Source organism: Liolophura sinensis, chromosome 6 (genome assembly GCF_032854445.1).
Source record: "Liolophura sinensis isolate JHLJ2023 chromosome 6, CUHK_Ljap_v2, whole genome shotgun sequence".
Taxonomy (NCBI): Eukaryota; Metazoa; Mollusca; class Polyplacophora; order Chitonida; family Chitonidae; genus Liolophura; species Liolophura sinensis.
The window spans coordinates 69964863-69987944 of NC_088300.1; the positions used below are offsets into that span (position 1 = coordinate 69964863).

Sequence of the window (23082 nt, forward strand, 5' to 3'; positions counted from 1 at the left end):
GGCTTTGCCCGGTTTCCTCCCATCATAATGCTGGCCACCGTCGTATAAGTGAAATATTCTTGAGTACGGCCTAAAACACCAATCAAATAAATAAATAAATAAATGACTGAATATCTGATAAACATTGGTTGATGTTAATTTAGGGGTCTCATGGCAGGACATGCTGTAGTAAGCCGCTTTATTGACTGATTGCTATTTAGCGTCATATTTAAGCAGTTTTGCCACGTTACAAACGTTGCTTGGTGGTCTTTTTCCTTCGCGAACATCCAGAAAGGAGAATCAACATTTTACCCGTCTGAAGATGACAGTGAATGCAGTTAGTTTGAATAGTGATATATATATATATATGCCTAAAACGTTAGAGTATGTAACATTGATCTGCGCATTTCAAAACAAGAGGTACCAAATATAGATACTGATTCTTTACACGTTAAAGTCGTAAATATTTGCGTCAAATTGCATATATAATATCTGTCATCAATTATTTTCTGAGGAAAACACCACGTACAACGTTCATATGTTATAGCACTTCGTTGGCAAATTTAGTTATTTATCTAAAAAATTGTGAAGTACGACGTTAAACCGCAAGCATAGATACATACATAGCTAGTTATCTCTTTGGAAGTTTACATTGTACTCAAGAATATTTCACTTATACCACAGGGGCCAGGATTATGATGAGAGCCCGGGAGAAACCTACGACAGTCCTCAGGGTGGTCCCAGGTCTTCCGAATTAAAGTTGGAGAGAAAGACACCATAAGCTAGACTCGAACTCACAGCTATCAACACTGGTGAGAGGGCTCTTGGATAATAATGCTGCAATAGCTAACTTTGGAGATCTCAAGGGCATTCCGAGAGATGAGCTAGCGGTCCTCAGTGGTACTAAGCCACGTGCTGCTCCATATGGATTGTTTATCCAATTAATATATTGCATATGCCGTGTATTTCTTTAATTTCACCGGTATGTCGAATTTCAAATATAACAGGCTAACAATGATCCAACCCTAACCCATATATACGCACTGCGAACTGAGTTATAAGCTGCCACTGCTGACTCGTGCTAGTGCTGCTGAATTTATACTTTATGTAAGTAATGTGGACACAGTATGTCACACCTTTTCTTAATTTGAATAAAACATCGCATTTCAATAGGAAAAAAGGTAGCATTCACCTAACCCTAGCCTAACCCTGGACAGAGACACCTGCTATTTGAGTGATGAACTGGCACTTCGGGCTCCTCAGCCACTTGTTACCGAGTCCATTCTTCATATACGTAGGCAGAATAAGTTGTGTATTTTCTTGATTTTATATGAATATAGTTTTGGAAACAGGAAAAGGTAGATTTACCTAACCTAGACATATGCGCACTGCTATCTGAGTGAAAACCAGTGTATAAATATCAGCCCTACCTCACATTATAAGCAGGGCTCAAATTAAACAAATTCTGTATCACACGTACTTTCATCCATTTTCTTGCTGTAGATAACATACTATATATTCCTTTGGAAGGTCTGCAGCAACCTGCGAATGGTCGTGGGTTTCGACTGGGATATGCCCCGTGTCCTCCCACCATAACACTTGCCGCCGCCCTACAAGCGAAATATTCTTGAGTGCGGCGTAAAACACAATTCAAATAAATAAATATATAATCAGGCACAGTGTCAGAGAAATAGCGCATATTGACAAATAAATTTCGATTTGGTTATGTCTTGGTTTGAAGTGAATTTGGACTCGCAACATCACCACTTCACAGAACCGTTAAGGACGAAGGAACATTAACATGAAGAATATATCAGGTAAAAGACCATTAAACACTGTAAATAAACATATGGTTGGCGTTATACTGTGTGACGGATACCCTCTGGGGTCGCTACATCCAACTTTAGAACTTGATGTTTAAAACCCATAAAATGGTTGGAAAAAATTTTTTAAAAAATCCATGGACCTATTTTGCTGGACAGCGTTTCTTGTAAATGATTTCAGCCTTTACTTTGACATGAAAACATTTCTTCATTGAAAACACGAATATAAGCCAACAGAGTGAGCGCAGAAAATTGTATGAAACTTGACGTACTTCTTCTTGATATTCTTTATTTGTTTCGATTTCACACGGTCAAAGGTTGCATAAAACTTAGAGAGAAAAGCCTGGTTTATGGTATGCACAAATAATGGGGATATAGTTCTCTTTTTGCCAGATTAAAACTTTGAATTCGAAACTTTTAACAGTATTAGTTAGTAATTAATGATACAGTAATTATTTATTACACTGGAATGGCGTTGTTACACATCGGATGTACATGATGTAAATTTTAAAAGTTTGTGATTCAGGTGGCAGATTTTCTGCTAAACAGTTTCTTCACTGGGGTGACCGGCCTCTGAACACCAAATAATGGAGAAATAGTGAATACATCAGCCTTACAATTCTTTTAAATTATTTCCTAGTTTTTATTTTTACAGCTTGTTACAACCACACTGAAATACAGTTAGTTTTAATGACTACTTATGCCTAAGTATATGTATGGCGTAACATTAAACACCGAAAACACAGGGAGTGGTAGGCCTTTATTCAAACAGCTTCCTTTGTCTTGTTTCCATTGGTCCCATTTCCATTGACCAAGTTGAAATATTGTGAAGGCATTGAACTACAGATAAAATGACATGCATTTAATATGCTAAGTTTCAGTATATATTTGGCTGAAGTATAGACCACACATAACACCAAACAGGATACAGTAGTCACTGGGAAGAAGTGCCTGAATGAGCACAATCCTCACAATATATATATTGTGAGGTATGATATATATGTGCAGGTATGATATACATATGCAGTTTATATTTATTTATTTGGTGGTAGGAAAATGAGCAGAGCCTGAGCCTGGAGAAACCAACTGGCCTCTGCAAGTTGCTGGAAGATCTTCCCACATATGGTCGGACAGGAAGCCAGCATGAGCTAAACTTGAACTCACACCGACCTCATTGGTGTGAGGCTCCTGGGTCATTGTGCCGCTAACCATCTCGGCCACGGAGGCCTTATCAGTTTACCTTATCTGTTCTGACACCATTGTGAAAGGGATGAAAGGATACTGTTGTCAACTGAGCATGCACACTCATGAAGAAATAAATTAATTTGATCACAACACAAATAAACTTTGAACCCTTTATTTATACTTATTTAACCAAAAAATATTACAAATGAACATGGACAAAGACATATTATTTGAACATTTACACCGATAAGGCAGTTAAAGTACTTTGGAAATTCATGGTATATGACCTTAAATTTGGACCATCACAAAAATTGTACCTTGTGTCTTATTCTGAGAGTTCTATTAATGTTATAAAGGTGTTTTGGGGTTTGTTTGGAAAGTAGGACGATATCCTAAGGAATAGGTAAGTTATCGCACCAAAAGTATATCTGACAACATTTATTTGCCTCTAAAAATGAACTTTTGGGGTAAAATTTTAAGTCATTCACCTATATGTAATATATATTACACAATTTAAATATTATCACTTTCTACCTTCACTTTAACAAGTGGGCAAGAACTTTGCAATTTCTGCATTGATGTACTCATACTATCAGCAAGAATAATATGTAATGAGCTGATTATTACAAATATGTTATTAATGTTTACTCTTCTCCATATTTGGACGTTCCCGAGTATAGTCATTCGAGCATTACTGCACACAGTACATTTAGGTCTGTGAAAGGTGTAGGATGCATTTCTGTAGGAGGTCCTGGATTGATGGCTTGCATTTTGCTTGAAGTTCAATGAGATGAAGACAACGATGACAGTGCAAACTGTTCCACCATATCAGAAAATGGAGTTGTCAATCTGCCAATAAATATCACAGATGTTAATGAGAAAATATATATTTGGCAGAGCTGCATGAAGAAAACATTTTTCATCAGGCAAATCAAACACTAGAAGGAAAATGATACACCCATATATGTTTCATACACACTGAATGCAAATCCTTGTTTACGCAAACCAGAATGCCAGTTTGAAGACATGCTGTGCACTTGGTGTTGAAAGTGTCCACATCATGTCTACTGACAGCAGGTAATGCCTCTCACTGAATTAATACCCATAATCAGGAGAAATTAAGAAAACATGACTGCTTTGGTTCACAAAAAGTATACTTTTTGGTAACATTTATGGCATTTACAACTGGAATGTGGTATTCCTCTTAAAGTAAGAGAAGGTTGTGGTTTCCATCAGCAAACTGGGTAATGTGACTTGGTGGCCATGTTGAATTTAGTGCAAAACCTTTAATAGCATGCTAGTCTATATAAGTCACTAAAATTTGGAAATTGTGAAATCCTTTTTATGTTTTTTGCAGCCAGTTATTAGAAAACATTACATAAAAACTATGCTATCTGATGAACTTTGAGATGCTGATTGCAAGTCACCAGAAGTTAGCAATTTTATTTTACTACAAGTGGAAAAAATGCGATGAAAATAATTGAAAATGGATCTTTTGAAACTAAGCAAACAAAGGGTTTATACACCGGTAGCTGACACAGACTGGAGCAAAGAAAGTATAATAAACCTTCAAATTTGTTTGTAAACTACAATTGTAAGTATTGTAGATCGAAGAAAAACAAAAGAAGAATACAATGTGAGAATAGGAAAAAAAAAGAGAAACTTGTCCCCTAAATAAATAAAGATTTCAATACAATTGCTCATCAAAGTAATTAGTGTGCATGAAATGTGGAACACTGAAGTATTTACATTATCTACACTCACAGAGCTTTGTTGAGTAAGCTTGGATGGGTGACGTATATGTACGATAAATGTACCCTTTAGGGGTAAATTATATGAATGGAATTAATAAACAAACCTGTTAGGACAGTGGCCAAATATGATGAAATTCATGAATATTTGTTATTCAACCAGACAGCTACTACAAAAAAAAAAGCAAAAAAAACGAAAAATGAATGTAAAAATGAACATGCTTTGTTATTATTTGTGTATTCCGTAGCTTTTATTATGTAACTTTCTTTTTTAACCTTGTGTATTTATTTCTTTACTAACTTAACTGTTGTTTAATGACATACTAATGTGATGGCAGTAACTTTTATGGGTGGAGGAAGCTGGAGAAAACCCATATGTTGTCAAATGCTTACTGTTACCAATGTGCCCCAAGCTGTGAGCGAGGGAAAAACCTTTTTAAAAAAGCAAGTTGGCGTGACGTTAAAGACTATTTATAACATTACCATTATTTATTTATATAACTGGAGCTTTATACAGTATTCAAAAATATTTGACTTACATGATGATAGCCAGTATTAAACCGGGCAAAGCTTGGGGAAAACTCACGACCATCTTCAGCTTGCTGGCAGACCTTCAAGGATACGAATATAACATTAAGAATAAAGTTAACAGAATCAATGATATGCATGAAGTTGAAAAGTAAAGCACCCTTCAAGGTCATAATTATGGCAAATTAAGATTAATACGACACACTAAATATGCAACAATTATTCATGGAGTAAGCTGGATTTTAAACTTGATGTGAGGTTACACAAAATGAACACATGCACATAAAATTTTATGAGAATGAGACAATAAGACCTGTGTGACAGATAGGTGGACAGAGTACGGGGTGGGCAGACAGAATGACAAATCAAAATTAATGTCTGTTGCTGATTTTGAAGAATGTTATTAATGGCAAACAAGGCAGTCAGTGAACACCTGTAGCTCTCCTGACTGAACAGTTCATAAAACTGTATAATGTTCAGCGAGATATGTTCAAATCCTGTCCTCTAAACCAAAATACAGCAGAATGACACAGACACATACACATGTCATTCATACATTAGATAGTACTAAGATGTCGGAATTAAATTAAAAAAAAAGGCCAAAATTATTATGTACTGTCAGAAATATGACTGTTTATTATATACATAGCAGATATAGGTTTCAGAGCAGCTTTGTGGTCAGGTCATCAAACTACATAAAGTAGAATACAGAAAATATTTAAATTCAGAAAATATTGATTCTGTGACAAATTCAGTGATCAGCGCATTTCCACAGTTTTCAAGATAAACAACTAATTTCTGCACCCTTCATTTGTTCGAACATGCTCTATCTGCATTTTAAATTTCAGCTTAATCGCATTAAACCTTGTCAAGAAAATGACACATAAACACTTTCTGTCAATCGTCATATTGCAGAAACAGTACATTAATTGAATGGTGTCTATGCATTGATAGAAAGCACATATTCTTCGTAACCATCAATGCACTGTACATACACTACATAATATGTACATATAAATGTGTCAAATGTAGTCAATCAACCTGTGGGCAATGTTTAAAGGCGTGTATGTCCTCTTCTTTTCCACACAGCTCAAGGATTTTCAGCATACTTACAGAACATACATAGCCCTTATTATACAGTCATTTTCAGCTTACAACTATAGCAGTTTTCTGTCTAGTGTCCAGCAAATACTGGGATAATTGCGATTTTTCACAGCTTAATCACAATTTAGGTCAAAAGTATACACATCAAGAAAAAAAATAAGACCGGGTTCGAGATAAGAACATCAAACTATGTTGGGTGGCATACTTACAATATTTCTACATTCATTCTAGACACAAACAGATTGTACATGCATTATGTAACATGTCTTGTAAATGTGCCAAAAAATCGTAAATCGACCTTTTATCAAATTTTGAAGCCCTGTATATCCTGCCTTAAGACAACTCAAACATTTTCAGCATACATACAGTACATATATAGTCCCTTTCACTCAGCAATCTTGAACTCTACAGGTGTATCAGTTTTCTGTCACAAGACCTACAAATATGGGGAAATTGCAAATTTCTGATCACAATTTGCAACATAACTACATCTTACAGGGAAAAAATAAGAACAAATTCGTGATCTGGACATCAAATTATGTCAGATAGCATATTTAGAATCTTGAAATTCCAAAAAACACACACACACAAAAAAACGTGATATCACTTCCTCTGTATCATGTAAAACCTAATTTGCATAAACATTGCATTCTTTCTTCCAAACAGTCTCCAGGGAACGCTTGTTACGTGTGCTAAATTTCAAGACAATCAGCCAGGGTTCTGGAGAAAATGACTCTCAAACATTTTCATGTCAAATGTATATGGCCACCACATCACATGACTTGAGGACACCCAAATCTTTACTCGAAAGAGCACATCTCCAAGTCTGTCACCTATCTAAGTTTCACGCATTTCTGTCAAGCCTCTTTCGCTTAGAAGTTTTTCAATTTTGAGAATGAAAAAAACTGCAAATTTTTTGGCATGTACTACTTTCGGGTTGTTGACGTCACTTCCGGTAATGTAAAATTTGTCTGCCTGCCTTGGGATGATTGCATCTCTAGCTTCACTGGTTAAGGAGGTATACCCACTTCTGGTTTTGATAATGTCACTTCCGGTTTTGCAAAAATTGCATTTTCGGAATCAGCGTCAAAAACTGCATATGACAGGACTATTTGCAGAACATCACCTGAACAAGTGTAGACATTATTAGCAAAAAACGAAATTTGGGGTTACAAGACAATTTAACCCAATAGCAAGCTTGTACAATTTTCAACCAAGAAAGTTCTCATTCTCAAACTTAACAAGCCTAGGCTTTGTACACATTCAGTTGAAATTTCTGCTCAGTCACATCAGCCGTTCTGGAGAAGAAAATTTTTTTCAGGTTTTCATCAAAATCCAAGATGGCCGCCAAGTCACGTGACAAAATCTACCTAAAAGTTAGGATGCACAACTTCAAGTCCTACAGTCCCCACAATATGCCTGAAATATTGCCAATGCAGCTTTATGCCATAATCATTCATTCGTTCAAGTCCTACAGACAAACATGTTAAAATTTCATAAACTTCAGAATAACCATTTTCACCAGAAACGCGGCACAATTTTGGTGAGAATAATAATAAAGACAAATAATCTTAACAAACACAAGAGGGAATCAACCCGGAAAGAATGCAGAGCAGTGACTTCTTATGTTATAGATTTGTAAATCGTTGTGGTTGTAAAAGATGCCACTGTGGACTGTGGTATTTGTATACACATGGTGAACTGCATTTGGCAATCCTTGTACTGTTTGTGGCAATTGCAATCCTGTGATTGGTCAAGTCCATGTTACAGGCACTACATTCAGATTGGTTTTTTTTTATTAATTTTTTCAGTGGGAATATATGAAAAGAGCCAATGATATTAAGAGACATTGACTAATCATAATAGAGGCTAGTTTGTATAGTGTGACGGGTGCTGCAGACAACAGTGACTACTGACGTGTCACTTTGACATCTTCCCAGATTCCTGTGATTTGTTGTAAGACTGAACCTTAATTTTATGGTTGAACTGACTGACTTGACTGAAACTTATGCTGCTTTAGCACAAGGAAGCACCAATCAAATAAAACTGTCAAAAAGGAAAACTTGAGGTTTTAAATGTAAATGTTTAACTGTCAAGTGGTGCATAAGTGATAGGTTCTGAAGGTGTCAATGGATGTCGGGGATACATAACAGGTAAGTGCTTTTGGTGCATATAAACTCTGAAACTGGATATGCCTGGCAGAATAAAATTATTCAGTGGAGCTCACATTAGATATGAGATTTTGTACTTTTTGAGAAACACAGTGTTTGCCATGGCAAAAGGACAGAGAAAGAGACAGGTGTCAAGGTTTAGGAAAAGAAAAAAACTATTCAATCAGAGGCAATAAAGCAACACTCAGGCTGGTAGGAATGTGCCAAAAACATATGTACATATGAGCAACAGCAGCTGTGTGAGATTGCATGGATTGGACAAAAATTGAATGTGTGAACTTGTTGGACTGCGATCTACAGCCCTATGATGTTGGTGTACTGGCCCATTCGCTCCCACTGTCATGGACTCTTACCAGCAGGCTGAATGCCAGAGATCAAAAGCTGAGCAAAACACCTACAGACTGCTGCACCTGGGAAAGACCGCCGAGCTGTAGAAACATTTGCCTACCACTGGACCACAACATCATACTGTCCTGAAGGGCTGAACTGAGATTTGAACAGCGAGGTGCCTTGGGGTGTGTGCGTCACAGAGAGGTTTGCCTGTGCTGAGTGCGGCTTCTCTTCTAAAAGTAGAAAGTTGTACCATGGAGATACTATCAGGCAAAAATTTATTTATTTAATTTATCTGATTGGTGTTTTACGCAGTACTCAAGAATACATCACTTATACGATGACAGCCAGCATTATGGTGGGTGGAAACTGGGCAGAACCTTGGGGAAGACAGACAGACCTTCCCACTTACGGCCAGAGAGGAAGCCAGCATGAGCTGGACTTGAACTCACAGCGACCCCAAGCAGGCAAAGACAATGAAAATGTCTGCTAGTTGGAATGAACCTACACTAGCAATGAAAATGGGTCAGTTACTGAACATGCTGAACTTGCATGCCGTTTGTTGCACTCATTGCAATGTAGTTTGAGACAGTCTAGTCAAGCACAATGAGGCATCAATAGTACAGATAAGGTGAAACACATAACAACCGATGCGGACAGTTCATTATACGCAGTAGCCATGGACCACTGAGTCAGTGCACCATCTGGACACACCACTTGGGGAAAAGCCATTGCAGCAGGGTGAAAGTGATGGCATTCTGTGACAATGTGTTCCCCACAAGGACAGCGGAGTGAAAGAAAGACAGGAAACTGGCTTTGTGGACGACTTTGCATCTAGGTGAAACAGTGAGTGTACAGAGGCCTACTGACAGACTCCAAGTGACATACAGGACTTCATATGTAGAAACCTGACTTGCGTAACAGATGCCATTGTCCTGTGTTATCAGGGAGATCAGTGTTTGTGCAAGCAGTATTTGGCTATGACTGAGAAGGATGGCAATTTAATAGATGATCCAGCTAAAATTTTCCATATTTTCAATACTTTCTTCTCAACTGTCCCCATTCTTTAATAGATATTAATAATATAAACAAGGACAATTTTGTTCAAAGTCTTGAAAAACTCAGGGAACAAGTTGAGGGAAAAGTTCTTCATGATACTTTTTACTCCATACCAAATATGTTGTATGTTTCTGTTTTACAATACCTTTAAAGGCTTGATAAAGATAAGGCTAGTGATCAATTCAAAAATTCTATATTCTAAATGTCAATTCTAAATTTCTTTCATCATCTGCCCCTATTATTGCAAAATCTTTTACCATGCTAATAAACAAATGTGTTATGACCAGACATGGTTATCCCTCTTCACAAAAGGGGTTCAAAGTTGAAAACTATCATCCAATATCTGTCCTACTCAGTTTTTCAAAAATCACTGAACGACATTTACATAACTGTTTATACGAGTATCTCTCAAATTTTAAATTATTGAGCAAAAATAAATGTGGTTTTTGCCCCTCTTACGCTCTTGTGGAACTGTATTGCTGAAAATGGTTGAACACTGGTTTACGGCGACAGATAACACTGAAGTTATTGGAACTGTACCTGTAGACTTCAAGCAGGCATTTGATACTGTTAATCACAATATATTACTTAAAAAACTTAAAGCATACAAATTCACTCAACTGCTCTTACATTCTTCCAGTGATACCTATCTAACACACAACAAATGGTTGTTTGTGGAGGAGAAATGTATAATGCTAAGGATATTAAAGCCAGTGTCTTGCAAGGCTGGTTCCATATTGCAGCCTTTACTTTTTATACTATACATAAATGATCTACCATTATTTCTAAAGAACAATTTTATTATTTCTAATTATTTCTAAAGGGGCAATCTTCCACTCATTTGGCTTGTTCTCTGTATATGCGTTTCAGGGTTCCAGACAGCAGGAGGGCAGAAAAGGGTCGATAATGGGGCGTCTTCCACTACCCTACTATCATATTATTAATATGTGTGGGGAGGAACCAAAGGAGATAACTGCATTAAAAATAGTGTTTAGTGAGTGACAATTTTGAACTTGTTGCTAGCCCTTAGACTGACTATACAATCAGGCAACGTGTGGCTTTTAGCCTTGGACAATCTGCTCTGAGTAAAACAAGCCACTTGCTGAGTACTAACAAGGCAGAGGCTTTTAACCTGGCCATCAGTAAATGAGTTCCCAAAAACAAACTTTTCTCTCAAAATTTTGAAGAGAGAACACACAGCTGCCTGGAAGAGAGGAAAACAGACAGAGCTAAACCCTCTGCCACAAAGGCCATTGTGAAATGCTTAGGCCTGAGCAACATACACTTTTATGGGAGACTTGAGGATGAGCTACACACAAGCTCTCAATGACACTAAAATGCACTGTTTTCTTCTGTCCCTGACAACTGTGTTTTAATAAAGGAAAGAACAAAAAATAAAGGAGTTCACGTTTGGGAATGTTTTCATTCATGCGTGAACGAGTTCCCCACTGATGCAGATAAGAAAATTTTGAGGGGAGTGTATGAACAGAAAATTACATTAGCAAAAAACATTTAAATGGATTATAATACCCCAAAGAAATGTGAAGATACTAGGTATGACCCAGTTATTAATATGTATACTGAAAGCAAATACATTAAATGGCACACTTGTATGACAAATACTGATAGCCAAAAATTTTTAAACCTAAATTGTTAAGATGAGTATTGATTACAGATGTACTTACAAGACAAACAACCTTACAAACTAAGTAATATGTAAAAATGAAGCAGAAACAATATGAATGAATAGGTGAAAACAAATTAAGTGACTACCCCCTGTATCAGTCAATGTTGAACTCTCCAAGAACAAGCTTGCACAGCTCCACCACTTGTGAGCACTGAGTAGTTAGACACATCAGCTTAGAGAATTGGTGGGCTCCATATGAAGGGGATAACCTGTAACAAGAGTAATTATTTTGTCACCCAAGAATTTGAAACACTGTTTAGACATTAAAATGATATTGGCAGCTGAATTACACGTGCATACAAAACAAATGATGAAATGGTAGAAAAGAAAATATGTGTGTAATAAACTGATTATTAGCGTTAGTAGTATGTAAAGTAACACTCTAGGTTATATTTATTTCTTTATTTTATTTGATTGGTGTTTTATGCCGTACCCAAGAATATTTCACTTATACGACGGCGGTCAGCATTATGGTGGGTGGAAACTGGGCCGAGCCCGGGGGAAATCCATGACAATCCGCAGGTTGCTGACAGACCTTCCCACTTACGGCTGAAGAGGAACTCTAGGTTATAGGCAGGAAAGAAAACAGCGATGGAATACACAGTATTTAAATGCTTAACATAACTAGACATAGTTCAACTACTACGTTTAAATTATACACACAAAAAAAAAATAAAGAGTACAAACAAGCCTGAGTTTTTGACAAGGTGCATCGATGTGACTTTAGAGTTGACAGCGTGAACTTCACAGCGCATTTGATGAGAGTGCACATTGTATGGTCCTACTTCATGCACGCTGAAACAGAGAACAATATGAATATCAGAGAAAGCTTGAAATAAAAGAACTTGAGGGTAAATTTTAATATTTGTGAGTGAAATTTACAGCAGATAACTGCCCATGCACATAACAAAATGAGAAATGAGAAGTGATTATTGCAAAATGGCTGTCATTTCCCCTTTGACCTTTATGAAACTGAATTTGAAAGAAATGTGTAGTGGTAATTTTGTAACATAACTTCATACTTATTTGCAGAATGCTGAGGTAGTTTCCAGCGAATTGAGATTACAGGTACAAGTGTGAAATACACAGAAAGTTTTCGTTTGGCCAGGATAAAATATGGTAGCCTGAATGTAATGTATGATAACAATACATCAAGTTAAGAATTACCAACTTGGAATGAGTGTACAATTTGCTTACATGTACTTATGTAATCGCTGAAGAATTTCCCTACGTGGGTGACACAAGGATTCGAACTTGGGTCTCCGCAGCCGACGTCCAGCGCTCTACCAACGGAGCTAAAGGGAAATTTCCACTAGCTACTGCTAGTATAAGCACTGGAAAGCTGCTCCTGTTACACTCCTCCCCACTTAAATCCTCCCCTCTCTCCCAAAACACACCCAAGATCACTGGCCCAGAGCTCCATGCTTCTTGGAACCTGTTGGGTCAAGGTACCAGTGGAATGGTTGAAAGATTTCACTACGTCGGTCACATTCGAACTCGGGTTTCTGCAGCTGATGTCCAGCGCTCTACCAACTGAGCTAACGGGCAATTCCTGCTAACTACTGCTAGTATAAGCACTGGAAAGCTGCTCCAGTTACACATATACACTGCCGTGGAACCCAGTTGTCAATGAAACATATGTTTGTTTACACAGCCACTCAGAACAACACCCGGTGACCTAAAGCCCCTGACTAATGCACCTTACCTACAAGATTTGTAAGTTACCGTGCCAACATACATGTACGCAACATGTGTTGATTATATTATTCATTTGATTCGTGTTTTACGTTGCAAACAAGTATTGAAAGCCAAACTGAAGTTGAAGTATAGTTGTGAAGGGCAGCGATTGCAGGAATATGCTCTGTGCGTTGTACATGAATTATAACTAAGTTAAATTGTAATTATATAATTATAATTAAATCATAATTTAACTCAGCGACCCCACGGTGTCTTGCAATTACACTGTCTTGTAATACTGCACCCACTGATAAAATTGGGGGACGAACAGGAGTTACCAGATAACGCCCCCTAGTGGCAAAATGGGGAACTAAAGTAATTGCTGCACCAGAAAAATCAGCATTTAGGTTCATTTACCTCTCTGTTACTTATGACGTACTGGTCACTGCCAGGATCCCGGGTGCTCGAAACTATATATGAATCCTGATCCCCAGTCGGAATTTCAAGGTTTAAAATTCACACGTTTAAAGGCGAACCAAATGCGATTAAATGATTTTTTCATGCTATAAGGTACATGCATTAATAAAAATATGTTATTATTAAACTATAAATGCTCGGTACCATACCGGTACTGCACACAGGTACCTAATCTATAGCTGTACGTATGTGTAAATAATACACACGTGGTTGTTGTTTCACCATTTTCTACTTCGCTGTGAATTTGGGCTTTGTATTGTGGCATTTGATTGGTCGAATGACGCCCTGCCATGCTTTGTTTGTAAGATGTGATCTGATTGAGTCCAACAATTTGCGGTCAATCCATACTGTATGTCAAATATGTTCATCTCCAAGCTAACCTGGGATGTTCTCCGTGCCGAGCTGCTTTCAGCGAATGACCAATGCGTGGAGAATTCCGTCGGCAAAACTAGTCGATAAAAGTAATATAAATTTATTGAATCAGTCTAGACAAAATAAGTCTTATGATTTAATTTTGTGTCAGTGGACATTATTAAAAGTACCTAACAAGATAAAATACCGTAATAATAGCATGCAGGAAGCAAATATGTGTGTAATATTTGTTATTGATCTCACATGACGGAACTGTCATGGTTGCCGGAAAGGAAAGTACTTTCGAAATATCGACAGCTCAATCGTAAGTTCTTGACGTTGTGGTTCATCACTTAGTGTGGTTCTATTGTTTTGATATTTATGAGTGTGTAAGTCTGAGATTTATTGATCTGAATAGAACGGAACAGCATGTGAAAACATTTGAGACCGAGATTTCCGAGTTTTTTTTTTCTGCGCCTTTTGGGGGGGCTGAACTTGTTGTGACTTTCAATTCTCAACACACCCACAACACGGCTCTTGCATACGATAGAAGATAAGAAACACAAGAACTGATGACCATGGTCACTTTTAACATTGATCTGTAATGAGCCATATGAAAGATAAGACATGACAGTGGTGGCGACCATCTCTATATTTTATATGTCCCCGTGGGTATGGGTTTTGGGGCACTTCATACTTAAGGGGATGACAATGCTGTGCAACCAGAATTCTCATTAGCATGTCATCTAGGGGTAGATTGCAATATCATTGGCGTTGTATCAAATAATTATGCATTAATTAACACATCTAATTACTGACTTTCACATTGGGCAAGCAAAGAAACCAGTTCATGTCTCATGACAGTTAAAAAAATATGTTCATTCTTGTAATTATTCAGGCTTGTAATCTGGAACACAGGACTGTAGAATTCAGACCTCTATATTTCGCTTTTTTTTTCTTGAAACAGTGAAGGCCATATATGCTTGTTAAAAGCAAATACCTTTCACCAATATATAGAATATACAAGCCTGTCCGTTATACATGGGAAATCTCTGTAGTAACTTCCTAAAGGTCAGTGGTTTACCCAGGGCACAGTGGTTTCTTCCATCTGGAACTTAAACCATGAAGATATATTATGTGAAAATACTTGAGCATGGCTTTAAACAAAAAGTAATCTATCATATTAGCTGCTCCAAAAGTGGTAACATTCTAAAACTATTACTTTATCGATGTAGTCTTAGTCACAGCTAAAAATATTTGAACTTATCACCATACATGTATTTGAAAGCATGTTGTGATTGTGTAATCTACATGTACATGCATGAGATGTTGTTAATTCAGTTCCCTTGGCTGGGTCAGCATAACATGCAGCTGTCCACATGTGTGAAGTTTTTAAGGGCCTGCTTTTCTGAGCCTGATACTGCAGAACAGGAGGTCATTCTTCCCTGCCATGGTTGCAATGGCAATTTCCATGCCAATTAAATTGCATGGATCTTTTTAACTTGCTTTTGATATTTCTCAGACAAGAATGACCCCTGACTCATAAAAAATAACAAGGTAAACCCAAAGCATACATACATACACATATAACATGTATGAAGATATACTGTAGATCTGCTATTTACAGCAGTGTGGAATTAGTCAGTCAAACCATATTTATTGTAGTATTGCTTAAATGTACAGATACATGTACATATTTTGTAATCAAGTTTTTGAAGCTGTTGATGTCCTTATACAAAAGTATTGTCTTCTTTTGCTCAAGATGGCTATGAAGTGTTTGGAGAAGACAAGATGTTACAAGACCAGGAATGCTGTGACTCAGGTGCTGCCATAAGATGAAAACTTGAATGATGACGTGCACAGCAAATGTCGACAAACTGTGATGATTAGTGTAGTATTTTACCTCTAATTGTTCTAGATATAGGATAAAATGAATCCTAATCGGCTTCCACAGCAACAGCTCCCACAAACGCCATCAGCTCCCCCACCCATCCCTCCAAGGTTAACTAAAAGTACCAGCAGTGATGTGTCTGTCTTTAGACCAAAACCTGAACTGCCTTCTCCTTGTTTTCAACCACTTTCATCGTTCGATAACCAAGATTCTGCAAACTCAGATAATCAAGCTTCAAGCTTTCCACCCGCCCATCAGTGGAAGTCTACCACCAGTATTGCTGAAGGTGACTCTGAGGGTTCGACAGCGGACCTCGAAGGAATTGACTTCTGGCTAGCTGCTAGGGAAAGCAGGCTAAGGGAAAGTAAAGCAAAAGGTTTGAGTTCATCTGAAGACAACATCAGCCATTATAATTATGATAAAGATCCGAAAGTGTATCCTGACATTCGGGCTGCATTTCTGGAAGTTTTACCAAGGACACCAGGGCACAATATTGTGACAGACCACTTCAACCATGGAAGTGTGTACTCCCAGCCACATTCAGCTCAAAATCAGCAGTACCCTGCTCAAAACTGGCAGTATCCTGGTCAGACTCAGCAGTACCCATCACAGGCTCTTCCTCAAGGCCCCCCACCCCCACCTGGCTTTGTCTTACCTGAGAATGGTGTTAATGGAGGGTATTCACGTGCACAAAGCTGGAATGACTATTACCTGACAGGCTCAGTCAGCCAAGCTAGCACATTTGCAACAAGAGCTACAGCATCGCCATTCAACCCCTCCAGTGCTCAAGGTGGTAGTACTTACAACAAACTCAACATGCCATCTTTAATGGGGTATCCCATGCAGTCCCATTTGGGTAATAGCAGCAGTATGGGTGGGTTCAGCACCAGCACAGGTTACACCTTCCCCCACCCTGACAGCTGGAGTGATCTCGCAGCAGGTGGTCAGGGGGAGAACGTTTTCTCACAAGCGATCCCAAGTTCAAGCCAGTCCTTGGGTGGGACACCCACAGACAGTTACAATCTCATACACTTAGGCTGGAATATAGAAGAGGAGCCAGAGTATATGACTTTAGAAGCATTTGATCCCTTATACCAAAAGATTCCTGAGCACCCAGACCAAGACAAAGGTGCTAGTTATCTAGACGGTATATATTCTCTTACCACTTATCCAAACGCTTCAGGGGAGATAACTCCAGAGAAGGCCTCGCATGTAAACTTGCCCCCTGCCCCTGGTAATTATGAAGACATTTTAGATGTGTTAGCTGCACATTCTTCAGCTTCCTCATCAACAGAGAAGGGTGAAGATAGAGGTGAAGCAGAGGTGACAGAGAAACAGGACAATGTGTACGAGGCTCTAAGTGGTGTGTCTCGGAGAGTGTCATCTAAATGCCCTCCCCGTCCCCCAAGGCCATTCTCCAAGAGACTCTCCAAACAGGTGTGTTATATGTACCTCCTACATTGTGTGTAACACTGCCTTCCATCTTTAGGACTGAACTTTTTGTTTCCAAAACAGTCTTCAGTGTAGCCACTGCTTAATACCAACATAAGGTAAATGACGTAAAATGACTTAGTTGTGTTTGATATTACTGTTTTCATGTTGAACCAAAAACGACAACTGTATCTAAATAATATGCTGTTTTGATGTAATTTTGTTATCAGAAGACTCTGTGTATGACAGTGTGTTAACAGCATGTCCTGTTTTCATCTGATCTATAGGCTTTGCGGGATGGTGACTATGAGATGCTGCGATCCATGACATTCATTGATGAGGAGTCCAGAAGCTTCTGTGAAATGGTGTCCAAGTAAGTAACTGCCGCCTGTCAGTTATCAAGCCAGTCAGTCATCATCACGAGGTACCCTTGGTTGGTAATACTAACATATTTCTACAAGTAATGTAACTCCAAAAATGGAAAGCTTCATGTTGACAAAGTACTTCGGCATTTTGTTATGCCATCATCAGGAGTAATAATATAAAATGGGCAGCAATGACACATGTAGGGTTAGGAAGTGTAGGTTTAACATATCTAAATACACATTTACCAGTAAAATCATAACATAGTTGTAGTGCACAGGGTACATAAGATCATAGAAGTAAGAACAACATAAAATCAGTGGTCTAGACAGGGTATCAATACCCTGTCCTTGATTTTATGTTTTACTGGATTTAACATATTTCTAATTCACTATTTTGTAAGATTTGTTGAGAATTATACGTGTAAAAGAACTACTGATGCATTGGTCACGTTAACCAGACTGTTGTACAGAACCACAGACACAGGTTTGTAGAATACCAAAAGAACACATCAACTGATGAAATTAACGCATAGAAGAACGCATATACATGCATATTATTTGTGGTTTAAATATGCTTCCTGAAATGGATTTATTTTGGTGTTGATACGCAATTTCCCCAGCAAATGACTGTGTTAAGCCCATGCATGTGACATTAAAAAGTTATATGGTCAGATTGAAAACATAATTTTAATGAAGTTTGAACTGAGAGTTGACTGTGAAGTAAGGGTGATCGATTTTTTACCCTGTACTTAAAGTGGTAATGTAAATGCAGTCTGTATTATGCAGGTGGCTCTTTGAAAATACATACCCATTACAGGGGAGACCTGAATCTCTCTGACCAGTGGTTCTTCTTATTTAAAGTGAACACAAAGTCATCCATTAAAGCTGAATTAATTAATAAATTAGTATTCCAGAAATGTTCTAAAAGTTCTACACAGTTTATTTACAAAATAAATAGTAAACAATAGTCAGCACCTACATGTAGCCTCATTCGTGATGCCATTTCGCAGTATTATAGCTACATGTATGTAGAGTGACATCACAAAACTTAGGAGCTCTCCTGTACTATCAGTATGTGACAATGCGACAATACAAACAAAATCACCTCATACCCAACTAAAGAGTATCATCTCTGATCCGTGTTCAAAGGGCCGATGTTTCTTTTAGTTTGGCGACAGGGACAGGGTGATGCTCATGGACACAAGCATCGTGTTTCAGTGGCCCTGTTCGTCTTCGCCCTTCATAAGTGTAAGCATTTGGCTTATCTGGCTGTATCGACTTCAGGGAATGTACCGAACATAGCAAGACCTTCTGATTAATAACAGACCCTTTCATTCAAACTTTGGGAAGATATTTTCGTAATAAATCTGACTTTGCTAAGGAAAAATAATGCAAAGTCCCAATATTTATCTTCAAGCAACGACTCTCCCGAGGCAGTTTTCTTACCAGATTCTCCCTGAAAAATTACTGCAGTCTCCTGCCCAACATGTACACATTTTGACACGGACAGCCGTTTTCAGTTCCCTGCTCATAAATGTGTGGTTCAAAATGCATCATTTTAACACTTAAACTAACTGCAATATCCAGTTTGTTGCACTGATATTTGTTTGTCCAGTATAAGAAACCATACTGACAATAGAGAGCAAATAGGTTTTTTATCAGGTGACGCTTTCAGCGCTAATGATTGGACAAGTTCATAAGGGCTTCTACATCATGGCTACTCGGAGTGAATTGTCTGTCAGTGCCATATTTTGAATGCTGAACTTCATCTTCTCGGCTTTCAAAACTTAATGGAATTTTGTTTTACATATTTCTGTGATAACTGTATCCCCTCTCATTTTTTCTGTGTATATATAGTGGCTGACTTTATGTTCCCTTTAACAAGGTTTTGCTATCTTCCAGGGTAAAGGAGAAGTTTTTGTCGACTGACGAGTGTAGTAACATGGGGTTTGTGATCAGCTCAGTGCAGGGTGAGGTTCCCCATGAGCCCATGTCGGTCAAGGTGGTCATTTACGCGGATTTCGCTAATGAAGCCATTCCTTTCACATGTGATGGTTAGTCTTCTATTCTCTGTGTGAAAATGTTTTATAAAGTATTTTTAATATTATGTGTTATATTTGTCTAATGTAATGTTGTATGGAAAATGTACATCACTTTAATATCTGTATTTGTTCTTAAGACGTTTTGACATGATTTGTGGTGCCTGTCATTCATGTTCTAGCATGTTTGCAGTTTTTTACATCATTCATAGATGAATGAACCAAGGCCACTTTGATGTCATGACATTCCAGTTCCAAAATCCAAGGGGAACAAGCTATGTGATTTAGAGCAAATTAGAGGCCATCCACACCAGATTTGTGTGGTTTAGTTCTTTTTTTTTTCAGTTATCTTCAGTAATAGAACACTATCTTTAACACGTATTTACAATATTTGTTTGTATGATAACTTTCAGTTTTAAAATCAAAAACCTTTGTATTTCACCTTTAATATTAACTTAAAAGGTATAGAAATAGATAAAAGGTAAGCTGCATCATATAGAAACACACATAAGTTCTAATCAGTAGCCTTGCTTATCTGATTGTCTACCCATGGCTGTAGTTTGACTTCTGTCAACACATGACCCTAACCAGGACATAAATTACCAAAAATTTTCACCCAAAAGTACATTTTTAGACATAGATAAACATCATAAAATTGCTTTTTGTCCTGCAACCAGAAGAATTTCATCCTACCTTCCCAACAAACCTCAGAACACCTGTCTAAAATCAAATGAAGCTCTCATAAACATCCAAAATGTGCAACTTAGTCATAGATGTAATTATAGGTCAAATACAATAGCACGATCTCCAGAATGTATACAATACATGGTGATCAAGATAGGTTAGACTCCAGCCACCGAGATCATATGCATCAGTTTAACATCAGAAGGTACCTGGCAAAATTCCTGATGTAAAGATGTTTCCAGGACATAGGAACTGTTATGTTTATTTATTTATTTGATTGGTGTTTTACGCCTTACTCAAGAATAGTTCACTTATACGACGACGGACAGCATTATGGTGGGAGCCTGGGGGGAAGCCTCATCCATCCGCAGGCTGCTGGCAGACATTCTCATGTAGGGTAGGAGGGGAAACCAGCATGAGCTGGACTTGAACTCATAACGACCGCTTTGGTCAGAGGCTCCTGGGTCATTGCGCTGCGCTGACATGTTAACCCCCTCGGCCATGGAGGCCCCCAGGATTTATAATAAACTATTAATAAACGCCAGGTGTGAAGTGTGACAATCTCAAATTTTCCAGGATGTAATATAAGAATTCCATAATTATCCAAGTTTTTCTTTTTGGATGAATAAAATTTGGATGAATGAATGAATTAGGTTTTAAAAATACTTATCCTTAGTAAATGATCTTGTCAGTTTTTCGTGCATGTTGTCAGAGGATAGTTACAAGGATAAGTACATGTATTAATGTGTAATTCTGACTTTTGGGTTTGCAGTGGACCTGCTAGTAGAGCATGTGATCAGTCAGGTGTTGTACACTCAGTTTGAGGAAACAGGCTCTCTCACAGCGGCTGATTATATCCTCAAGGTGTATGACCGGTCAGAATACCTGCTCAAGTAAGTCTTAACAGACACCAATTTTTAGCTCGCCTGTATGAAGTAAAGAGGTATTGGGAGAGGGTAATCAGCTGGCATCGGTGGCAGTGGCGGTGTACAGTGTGGTTAAAGTTTATGCCCAATCATAGGGTGTCACCTATAGTACACAGATAGCAAGTCATCAATATCAAAGACCAAGGAAGTTTTTTACCTCATAGCTCAACATTTCGTCAGCCATTCACCTTGTTACAGTTGCCACTACAAATGTAGTTTGTAATTTGCATATCAAAGACTTCTGCTTCTATATTTGGGCATGAACTTCCCACAGTATCTTTTACCACCACAAAGTCACTACAATCCTTACATATATGATAAACAGTCATAGTTGTGACAGTGTAATAATTTAGGCATTTCTTGTTCATTTAATGGCAAGATCTTACCACAGCCAGATCTTTTCACTATGCAATAGGGGAGTTTTGAGTTTTGAGTTGGAACTTTTCTGTTATCAGGTAAAAACAGTCCTACTCTTCATGTGAATGGATTAAAATGTTAGGCAACCTTTGTTGACATTAATTTACTGATCAGCTGTCTCACCCTTTTCCAGAGGCACAAGTGACACCTCTTGCCTCTAGGAACAAACATTCAGATTCTCGAACTTCTCTACCATTCCTCCATTCAAAAATACTTTTTATGAAACTTTTTCAGATGCCCATTTTATGGTGAATGTGATCAAATATAGTTGACAGATCACATGATACAGTTGGACTTTTCCTACCTTCAATGATAAAACTCGAAACTCTCCTATTAAAGAATATTATTTTTGTATGATAGTGTCAATCATTCTACTATATTTTGGTGTAGAGGTCAGTATTTATCACATGACTTGAGCATTATGCAGTTTTACGAACTGCTCAATCAGGTGAGCTACTTGTATTCTCTGAATGCCTTGTATTTTGCATTTTACAGGTAAGCTGACAGAAAAAAATCCAACAATGGAATATTTATTTTTATTTATTTATTTGATTGGTGTTTTACGCCATAGTCAAGAATATTTCACTTATACGATGGCGGCCAGCATTATGGTGAGAGGACACCGGGCAGAGTCCGGGGGAAACCCACGACCATCCGCAGGTTGCTGGCAGACCTTCCCACATACGGCCAGAGAGGAAGCCAGCATGAGCTGGACTTGAACTCACAGCGACTGCATTGGTGAGAGGACTCCTGGGTCATTATGCGGCGCTAGTGCGCTAACTGGCTGACCCACGAAGGCCCCTCCAACAATGGAATACAAATGAAATCTAAAATTCTTCGTATTTTTGTTTTGTATATCGGTGTTTTTTTTTAATTTTAAAGTTGAGTTTTTCGAAGCTTTCAATCACGTAAATATGTCTTTAACAGGAACAGTTGCTGGGACAGTCCACATTTATCGCAGATTAGATGATTTTTCAGATTCATTTTTTTTTCTCTTCTTATATTGAAGGAAGCCTGTAAAGCAAATTTGTTAATTGTTGTGGCCTTACTGTGTATGGGCGGGGCGGGGTGGGGGGAGGAACTGGGGAGTAGTTTACTGTTGAAAATCTTTTGTGTATCCCTGTTCTGCCAGAGCTTGAGAAATGTAAGATTTGAAGCTTAATTATGTATTTTGTTTTCTTTTCCTTTTTGTTTCTTTTAAACCAAC

The 23082-nt window shown here is 37.9% G+C and overlaps 1 protein-coding gene and 1 long non-coding RNA gene across 5 annotated transcripts in view; one reads left to right on the forward strand and one right to left on the reverse strand.

Moving 5' to 3' along the window:
- Positions 1 to 3156: 3156 nt before the first annotated feature.
- Positions 3157 to 13995, reverse strand: LOC135467726 (uncharacterized). Of its 4 annotated transcripts, none has more exons than XR_010444172.1 (8): positions 13712 to 13995; positions 12305 to 12412; positions 11704 to 11826; positions 10390 to 10470; positions 8895 to 9104; positions 5278 to 5349; positions 4846 to 4908; positions 3157 to 3836 (listed from the first exon to the last, which is right to left on the reverse strand). It is a non-coding gene; the product is annotated as an uncharacterized LOC135467726 (long non-coding RNA). The 4 variants fall into 4 exon arrangements; XR_010444173.1 differs by lacking the exon at positions 10390 to 10470 and adding an exon at positions 12815 to 13052; XR_010444174.1 differs by lacking the exon at positions 10390 to 10470 and having other exon boundaries at positions 8952 to 9104.
- A 402-nt stretch (positions 13996 to 14397) lies between these two features.
- The window catches only part of LOC135466276 (phosphatidylinositol 4-phosphate 3-kinase C2 domain-containing subunit alpha-like), a 40399-nt gene continuing 31714 nt past the window's right edge, over positions 14398 to 23082 (forward strand). Inside the window, exons 1-5 of the mRNA XM_064743687.1 lie at positions 14398 to 14447; positions 15885 to 17450; positions 17732 to 17817; positions 19712 to 19863; positions 21305 to 21425. Of these exons, the coding sequence (XP_064599757.1) occupies positions 16053 to 17450; positions 17732 to 17817; positions 19712 to 19863; positions 21305 to 21425 (1757 nt within the window). The 5' untranslated portion in view covers positions 14398 to 14447; positions 15885 to 16052. The remainder of the gene's footprint in view (positions 14448 to 15884; positions 17451 to 17731; positions 17818 to 19711; positions 19864 to 21304; positions 21426 to 23082) is intronic.